Below are 9,525 nucleotides of genomic sequence, written 5' to 3'. Positions count from 1 at the left end.
AGTCCAACCTGAGAGCTAACGTAAAGTTTATTCTTGGTGCTGGGAACCGCTGTGCTGATGAAAGCACTCAGTCCTTATCAACAGTGAATCAACAGCGTGTCTCTTGCTGTTGGGAGAGGGGGAGCTGTGGGGAGGATGCTGGCTCCGCAAACCGCACATGTACAGGAGAGTACTTCTACATCCTGTACAGATTTAAGGAGCAGTAGGTTTTAAACCAATAGTACTAAATACTTACAATGGTTATTTAAAACTTTGTGTAAATATAATTCTTACTCCAGTAAGCATGACCCGACTGAGAGCAGGCACGGCAACTGCTGGTCTGAAATATTTCCTCATCTCTTCTGTTGCAGTTGGTGCTGAAGAAGAGACTTGTGGAGCTGCGCAATCAGAGCGAAAGAGCTGCTCGGGCAATGAACACTGTGAAAACAAACCAAAGCCAAGCTGCTGTAAGTGCGTAACTGTTCAAAATGCTGTCAGGTTGCTTGGCATATGCTGGCCCCTGCTTGGTGTTGATGCTCGTACTCTTGTGACAACGGCTGTAGTGTTGAGATTGCACCGGCAGGAGAAAATGTCATCGGGAAGGGACAGAACAGAGGTGTTTTGTCAGAGCCACCGTGCAAGGGCTTTATACCCTTACGTGCTGACACACCTGGCCTGTAACGGAGCTGAAACCCATCCTTTCCTTATACCCACCTGTGCTGACACACCCCACCCGTAATGATGGGGCTCAAACCCGCCCTTTCCAGTTGCACCAGAAAGCATGCATCAGTGCAGCCCAAGCTAAAGGATTAGTGAGCTGTAACAGCTTCACCAGTGCAGAAATTTGGGATGGCTCTTCCCCACAAATTACCACAACTAATCCTTGCTCTTAGCTGATGATCGGGGTTGCCATTTGTGCTGACAGCTGGATCGGGTACTTGCCCCATCCTTTCTGAACTGAGTGGTAGAGACCAAGAAGCTGAAAAGCCATCAGGGTAGCACTTCTGTCCTCCTCTGGAACATCTCTCGGAGGATCAGGAATAACTTTGTATTAACCAGAGATGCCGTATCTCGGAGGCAAACAGCCACAGCCGTGCAAGTGGGTGTGTGGTGTCCGAGCTGGCGGTGGCACAGCCCTGTCCCAGGGCTGGTAACTGGCCCGGCTGGCCTCGCCTCTGCCTGGCAGCAGCGGTCTGGAGACCGAGAATTGCCCTGATTCCTTGGGAGTAAATGAGTTTTCTTTCCAAACTACATAGAAATACATAGCTTTTCTATTGCCTGTTTCAAGTAATTGAAGCCTACGTGTTCCTCAAAGGCTTTTTTGTAGTAGTAGTAAGCAGTACTTTGTCCACAAACTGTTCTTTTGAAACCAGTGTCTGTCTGTTCTTGTCTGCTCCAGGAGGCAGCTTCCAGAAAGAAAGATTTGATCAGAAGTGAGTTTTTAGAAATTAAAGCTTTAGTTGAAGAAAGAGAAAATCAGACCTTGAAAGTAATTGCAGATGAAGAAAAAAGAGTTCACAATAAGTTTGATTATGTTTACGGTGTTCTGGGAAGTAAGAAGAATGAAATTCAGTCTCTCAGAGATCAGATTGAGATGGCACTGACTGAAGATGATGACGTTTTGTTTTTGAAGGTAATATGTCCTTTAAATGCAAATACAATTCTTCATGTTTCTAGAGTGCAGAATCACAAAAACCTGCTGAGGTACTCCTGCTCTCCAGACACTTTCAGTGAAATGGTAATGCATTTGTGTGCAAGAACCTGCTAGAAAAGGTTGTACTGATAAGTACACAAATATCAATCAAAGAGTGCTGAAATGAAGTGGTGTCTGGAAACTCCCCCCAAATTCAGCCGTTACCTCTCCGCAAGCAGAGGGGCCAGCAGGCGAGACAACTCATCTCCAGGAGGTGCTGCAGCTCCGTGCTGCGATGCCGTCCCGTAGGTCTGTCCTGCTGCTTCAGGTGTCAGTTGAGAATTAATGCATGTGGGTTGCTGCTGAAATTTTGCCATGGGTTGTGTCTGACTGTAGCCTTCGCTCCTTTGAATTTGAGATGATTGCAGAGACCCCACCCCATTTAAAGTAACTTGGTTGCATTTTTCTGTCTGCGGCACAAGGTGGTCTGCATGAGATTTTCCATTTGTCGTTTCAGAGGGCAGTAGCGCTGCAACAAACATCAACAAAAGACGCTTTTGTTCCTGTAATTGAAATGGACCAAAACTTGATACATTCCACTTACCAGTCTGCCGTTAACCTTAAAGACACTGTGAAACTTTCAGTGACTCAGTATAGGGAAAAAAAAGCGGAAGGTACTGTATCACTGGGATAACTGGTATTTTCTGCTTTGGCTTTGAGTTTAAATGAGGCATCTTCCCCCTCCAGTCCAAATATCATTTAAAAAAAAAAAAACAACAGTGCAGCAAATACAGTTGGTTAATATGAATTGTGTCTTCCAACTTCTACAGTCCTCCATTTCCACACGAAAATGCTATGGTCTGGGCTAAACTAGGAGCAAAAACATGCCAGGGTCTCTTGCTTTTATCTATACTTGGATAAGCTGACGAGTATCATGATACCATGCCCTTCTGGCACAGCTCAGCCTTTATTCCTTACAGTAATTTATGTTTTTGATTGTGTAACAGGGTTGGATGCAGTTAGGATGTGGATTTGAGGGGAGATATAAAACGCTTTAGAGTGATAGGACTACGTTTACCCAACGACAAAGGTGCTGATTGTGTAAGTGGTGTAGAACAAAGCCCTACTTACCAGGTTAACCAAAAGTATCTTTTGGACTGGGGCATGGGTATCTTCTATGCAGTTTCCATCTCTGCCGAGTATCACTTAAGTTCTATTCGCATAATGGAAAAATAAGATTGAAAAATGTCCTTGCTAACGCATTACTGTTCCTGGCAATACAAATGATAATGTAAAATATCGCCATTGCAGCAAAACTAACACCTGGGAAAACTAAAGCCCCTCCAGTGGCTTCTCCAAACAAAACCTCTGCTGGAAAAAAGCCTGCGGGACCACGTAAGTACTAAAGAACATCATCCTCTCCTAACTATGGTTTTACCATTAAGTAAGAATTCAAGCAGTTGCCCAAGAGCTGTTTGCTGTAGCGATGATGCAGTGATTATCTGTAGCGAGCACTTTGGCACGGGAAAGGGAGGGCTTTGTGGGCTCTTTACTGACGGACGCCTTGCCAGCTGTAACGCAGCAAACAGCACAGCTACGACGGTGCCTGAGCCTCAGCGTGCGCCCGTGGTGGTGCCAGTGCAGGCTGTGAAGCACAGCAGAGCCTCCCCACCCTCTGGTTCTTGCAGTCGGTATTTTTCGTTTGTACTAAACATGTTGGGTTATTTGATGGATTTGTATGTACTGAATCCTGCTTACGAGCTGTTCATGTTCTGTTTGGTTGGTTTTTTTCCTTTCCCCCCCCTGACAAGAGCATACTCATAAAGAGAAAATCCTTCACCAGACCCAAGGCACATTGCAGGTGGAGGCAGATACCATTAAGTGGTGATTAACAGCAGCCTTACTCAGACATTTTGCTGACCACAGGTTGCCTACAGTCTAAGACGGGGGTGATGGAGACAGTCTTTGTGGCAGGTTATACTGGGGCCTTTCGGTGGTGTTTTGCCCAGATAGCAGTATTAGTGTGGCACTCTAGCCTGTTTGGAAGATGTGCCGTATTCTTTTTGAAATAAACCCAAGTGTTAAGAAACTACTTCTGTTACTTCCACTGAGCTCTTGACACATGGTCCTTTCCGTTCACAAGTCCTGGGTGTGGAGCACTCAGCGGGGTCTATTGGGGATGCTGGAGTTGAATGGACTTGTAGCTCCTGTTGCTGCACTAGAAGTTCTTTTGTAAAAAGAAAAGGAATAGTCTGTGTGCCTCGTGGTAATAAGGCTGTTCCCATTTGCCCTAACATGCTGCATCCTGGAGTAGAGAGGAAGCTGCTTCTCGATTTATGACCCTGTGAAATAGGAAGCCAATAGTAGGTTGTGCTGCACGTGTAGCTTTCCAGTGTGGGTGTATTTGTACATGGCTTCGACATGCTGGACTGTCAGCTTTATCTACTGCTGCAGCTTCAGAAGAGCCATGATGATGGTGCTAAGGCTGGCATAGTCTATCAGTGGCTTTTCAGTCTCAGTAGAACTCACAGGTCACCTTTTTTTATTTCCCTCTAGAGGAGAAGAAACCTGTTAAAGTTGGTGAGTCCAAACTTTCAGCATACTTATTCTAATTTTCATTGACTGTTCTTAAAATGGTAAGTAGATGGTCACTAGTGTCGGTGTATTAAGCAAAAGTTCGACTCTTGCTCTGAGAAGACTCTTGCTAGTCACTGTGAGAACAATCAAGCACGCAAAGAGGTTGCCCAGAGACAACAGGGGATTTTCAAAACTTGACAAGACGGTGAGCAACCTGAGCTAATACTGAAGTTAACCCTGCGTGGAGCAGGAGGCTAAACCAGATAACCTCTGGAGGTCCACTCCAACCTGAGTGTGTCTGTGATGGTGTGTTAAGCATGCAGGGTTTCTTCCCAACTGCCCAAACTTTCTTTTCTCCTGTCGACACAGCACCAACCACGGGAGCAGTAACTGCTGCAGCTGGCATGTCAACTAAAGAGCTTATTGACAGCTTTCTGAAGAAATCCAGAGAGGAGCTTTTGCAGTGTAAGACACCCAATGTTACACTACTTAAAGATGAAGTTTCTGCACTTACTGCACTGGTGCTACGTGCCCTCTGTAGTTATCTGACAAAAATACTTTCGAGGGGATTTTAGTGAGCTTAGCAGGTTATCAACTCGTTGTTACAAATGAAGGAAAGTTTTGGAGGAAAAGGGGGCAGGAGGCTTCTAAGTGGTTCCTTTGCTAGGTGAATCATATTTATCTTCGGTTTTCATGTATTTTTATGAAGGTAAGTGAAATTTTATCAGTAATGGCTTTGGTTTCCCCCAAAATGACTGCAGTAGGGTAGCCTAGAAATACAATGTAATGCACTGGATTTTTCTTTGAAATGAAATGCAGGCTTTTATGTGAGCCCATGATGGCTTGCTTAAGATGCTGTACCAGATGGTATACAATATGGTGTACCTTTCGCTGCCAGATCAGCAACCCGCTTCTTCTGACAGCATCTATTTGGGTGGTGAAGGAATCCCATGGGGATGCAAGAAGAAAGGAAACTTGCCCTCCAGTTGCCTGCTGTGTAACACAGAGCTGCGGTTGAACCCAGCAGCTATTACTGTTGGCCCTAAGAACTGCCTGCACTGTGGAGGAGAGCAGAGCTGGGAGATAAAGATGCATAGGAACGAGTGCCTGGGCAGGACAGGATAAATAAAAGTGTTTTGCTCTTCAGTACCTTCAAACAATTCATGTCATTGCAGATGCTGCTGACATCACGCTGGATTACAACACAGCTCATAACAAAGTGATTCTGTCTGAGAAATATACCAGGATGTCTGTCTCAGACATTCCCCTGAATTATAACCACCACCCTCAGCGCTTCACCGATTGTTCCCAAGTGCTGGGTTTCCAGTGCTTCAAGAGAGGCGTCCACTACTGGGAGGTGGAACTGCAACAGAACAACTTCTGTGCCATTGGCATCTGCTACGGCAGCATGGACCGGCATGGACCAGAGAGCCGCCTGGGGAGGAACAGCAGTTCCTGGTGTATTGAGTGGTTTAATTCCAAAATATCATCCTGGCATAATGATGTTGAAAAGTGCTTACCTAACGTGAAGGCTACCAAGATTGGTGTGCTGCTCCACTGTGAGGGAGGGTTTGTGATTTTCATGGCTGTTGGGGAGAAGCATAACATCATCTATAAATTCAAAACTCAGTTTACTGAAGCCTTGTACCCTGCCTTCTGGTTATTTTCCAGTGGCACTGTTCTCTCTCTGTGCCAACTGAAACACTAAGGTCTCGTATCTTAATTTAGTTCGCTTAAGTACTTACATGCAGATAATCAGTCCTGCAGCAACTCTTTGTATGTCTTAGTCAAAGAATTCTCGAAGATTCTTTGAGATGAAAATTATTAGCTCTTTTGCTGATTCTTTGGTCTGAATTGCTAAAGCCTTCAGATAGTGATTTAGTAAAACATTGATGACAGTAAAAACTACGATGAAAAGTTTTGCAAAGAAAGACCTTGATTGTCCTTCTAAAAGCAAAGTTATGATACGAACCATTGTTAAATGTCTTCAGTAGCCACTGTGGCTTCTGTGGCTTGCTGTGAAGGATCCCCAGAATTAATTTTCAGGTCTAAATGTGTTTCAGTTACCAGTAACTCCTTTGAGAAAGAAACAGGAAGAATTCCTTGACAAATTCAGGTTCCAGGCTTTGAGGTAGGTCTCAGTGTTGCCTGTTTCTCTATATGCAGACTGTTGGCCATAGTCAGGATTTGCGATACACGTGTTCCCAGTGTACCCAGACTCCATGAGATGGTACAGAATGAACTATTAAAATCAGCAGGTTCAGGTCTTATGACGCCAAGTTATAAAAGCCAGTATGACAAATCTCATCAGACTGGAAATGCAGAGACTTTTAGAGTTGATGGATAAGAAATGGTGTCAGAATCACCAGGAAATAATCGACATCGACTCAGAGACTGGGAATATGCCAGAGAGTCTTTGGGAAGACATCCTGCAGAGCAGTAATGTTTGCCCTGTAATAATATAGTTTGTGGGACGAAGCATGCTGTCTCATGTTCTGACCCAGGACATGTTTCACATCTTCACGCTGAAGGCTCTTCAGTGGTTCTTTTTGTGTGCCGAGGAGTTCAGGGAGTGCATTGTTGGCTTGCATAGGGAGCGTAAATGTGCTGTTCACTTAAAGCAGGGTCTCCTGTCATAAAGCTTTTCTTCTTTGTGAGGTGGGATGTTCTCTGCTGGTGTATCTTCCGTTGTTCGGGTGGTAGAAACTGCACTTCCTACATGTTATTGGGACTGAGAAGTCTCGGGACAGCGTACACAGTACCTAGAAAATGTTGTTTCCTCTCTGCATGAAGCCTGCGGGCAGGCAGGTGAGTGTTTTGAAACATACAGGGAATTAGCACAAAGGAGAATATATGGCCATTCCCACTGGGATGGATTTTTAATTCTCCTGGTGTTCTTTGCTTTGGGTTGTGGTCTGTCTTCAGAAGTCCTCGCCATGTACAGAGGAATCTGTACGTCTGCACTTCTTACTTACAGCTTTAAAAAGATCAGTAGGCAATCAAGGTATTTGGATCTCATAGTTATTGGGCCTGTATCTGGATGCCTCTGGACTCACTACGCTGGCTCTTGTTTCTTGTAGTAGCCCATGGAGAACAGGGAAGCTCAGGCGAGAGACTGCCTGGACTTGGATTTGTACCACTCCCCCTTAAGGGACTTGGTGAAATAAAAGACAAAGCTACTGCTGGCAGTTCGGAAGGGCATCGTTAGGAGTCTCAGAAGAACCTCTGGGACTACATTTTGCATTGGCCAAAGTGCTTTAGAGAATTCAGGCCTGGTGTCTATTTTTACTTGGTTTGTAAACTCTTAGTACTTTGTCAAGGATAGCGAAAGTCTGATAAGATGCTTCCATTTCTTCAGCCAGAATAGGATAGGGAATCACTGGTGGACCTAAAAGTGCCATGGCTATCTTTGGAATAGTTGTACTGTCTCAAGGATCTCAGTTTTCCAAAGTACAGTCAGCACTAAAACTACCAAACTAAGCAGAACACTTCAAAAGCTCCAGAAGGAGGACGTGTCCTCCTAGGAGCCAACAATGAAATCAAAACTTTATCTGCACTTCCAGTTTTTCAGCAGTGAGGGACAAGAGCAGTTGCCTCTGAGAAATCCTGTCCCTGTAGCTGTTTGGCTGCGCCACAGGGCTGCAGAGGCACTTGGTAGGGACCTGAAGGAGCACTCGGTCCCCTTGTTCACGGGGGAAAAAAAGTGCTCCGGTGGCTTGGCAGTGGAGAAAGTCCACATTTTCCATTGCTGGCTTCTTGACTTCAAAGGGGTGTTAATATTAACCTCTAAGTCTATGGGCTTCTTCAGCCATAGTCTGGAGTGATACTCAAGCGAAGTGAAGAGGAGCTCTTACTCCACCACCTTGGACAAGGTTGGGTTCTTTAAACGTGACATTGGTGTGTGACCAACAGCATCTAACGCAGAAGTTGTTCTGGATTACTACAGGCAGTGAAACAAGCCTGCCGCAGTATTCCTGATTCTTTTTGTTTGTTTCCTGCTGTGCTATGAATGACTAGAAATGATAGAATGAGTTTTTTTAATTTGGAATGAAATGAGAAATGCATAACTGAATTGCTGTACTTCTGACAACTGCTATTTTGCTTAGCTTCAGGTATCTTGGATATATCGAACACTAGAAATAAATATTAGTTACAGCATGATAAATAATGGTTCAAAAGCCTCTTCAGCACAACTCAAGTGTTTTTACTTGACCTGTAACTATCAAAGGTGAACTGGCTTTAAACAAAATGTAGATACAAGCATGTGTTTTAATTATACTTCTCTTTTTAATACTATAAAGAACCTGACTTGCCCGGTCTAGAAAAAGAACTAATTCTGGTGTTGATAAAGTCATGAGGATGTGGAATGACTTGCATATTAATGTACAAGTGAAAGTAAATGGAGAAACACTTGCCCACTGAAAATACACTGATCTGTTTAAATTTAATCTTTTCTTCGATGAAACACAATGAAACACAAAATACTGCGGTTAGAAAAATAAATGCTTATGTAGCTATAAACCTGTTGATTGTACTGATATATCAGCTATGCACTTCACTGTGTATACTCTGTGTTATTTCATAGAGATGTGTCAGCTAGACATCCTTGTCAGGGCAATAGACATAGATTTTATACCATCTGTTTTATGACTGTGCCTGTAGCTGTTTTAGAAGTTGAATTTCGATTTTTTTTCAGCTATAAAGTGAATGAATGGTGATATTTTGAATTCAGTAAATACTCGTAGTAAACCCTAACTCTGAATGTTTTGTTCTTGCTGAAAGTTGAAGCAAGCAGTAAGGAAGGCAGAAATAAAGATGCTATAGCGTACAAATAACAGGTCTTTTACTGCATAACTCACCGAGTTATTCAAGAGCTGGGGAAGAGAGAAAGAAGAGCTGCATAGGCTGTGGTGTCCTCTGGATTGTCAAATGCTGTCCTAAACTATCTCCTTCACCTGAGCTACGCACCCTTTACCAGTAACGCTGCATCCTAGCTGAGCATGAGGGGAACATCCTATCCAGCAATGAAACTGGAGACCTTGTTTGGGTAGCAAAGACATGGTCATCAGCTGGAAAATGCTTAAAAAAGCCTTAGGTGACGTCCAGCATCTGCCAGCTTAAGTCACCCCTGGAAGCAGCAATGGGTGATGATTGCTAATGTTACTCAGTGAAATCAAACTAAAGGACTGGTAGTTTGCAAGCTGCTGCCTCCCCATGTGGCTAGTGGAAAGCAGCTCAACAGGGAGCTGCTCTCATGGCTCAACAGACTCTTAAAAACTAGCCAAAACAAAGGCATCTGCAAAATGAGTTAAAAATTGACTTTTCTACTTAAAGTT

The 9,525-nt window shown here is 44.0% G+C and overlaps 1 protein-coding gene across 1 annotated transcript; it reads left to right on the top strand.

The window, feature by feature from the left end:
* Nucleotides 1-350: 350 nt before the first annotated feature.
* Nucleotides 351-5,897, top strand: TRIM25 (tripartite motif containing 25; the record flags this gene model as incomplete). The annotated part of the gene is made up of 5 exons (XM_009697793.1): nucleotides 351-446; nucleotides 1,379-1,612; nucleotides 2,130-2,286; nucleotides 4,559-4,654; nucleotides 5,365-5,897. Coding segments are annotated over 5 exons (1,116 nt in total), but the record flags the coding sequence as incomplete, so codon positions are not given.
* Nucleotides 5,898-9,525: the final 3,628 nt, after the last annotated feature.

The sequence above is a fragment of the Cariama cristata genome, unplaced genomic scaffold (genome assembly GCF_000690535.1).
Source record: "Cariama cristata isolate BGI_N322 unplaced genomic scaffold, ASM69053v1 scaffold13033, whole genome shotgun sequence".
Taxonomy (NCBI): domain Eukaryota; kingdom Metazoa; phylum Chordata; class Aves; order Cariamiformes; family Cariamidae; genus Cariama; species Cariama cristata.
Note: the sequence above shows the minus strand (reverse complement) of the source record. Positions and strands in the feature narration are given on the sequence as shown.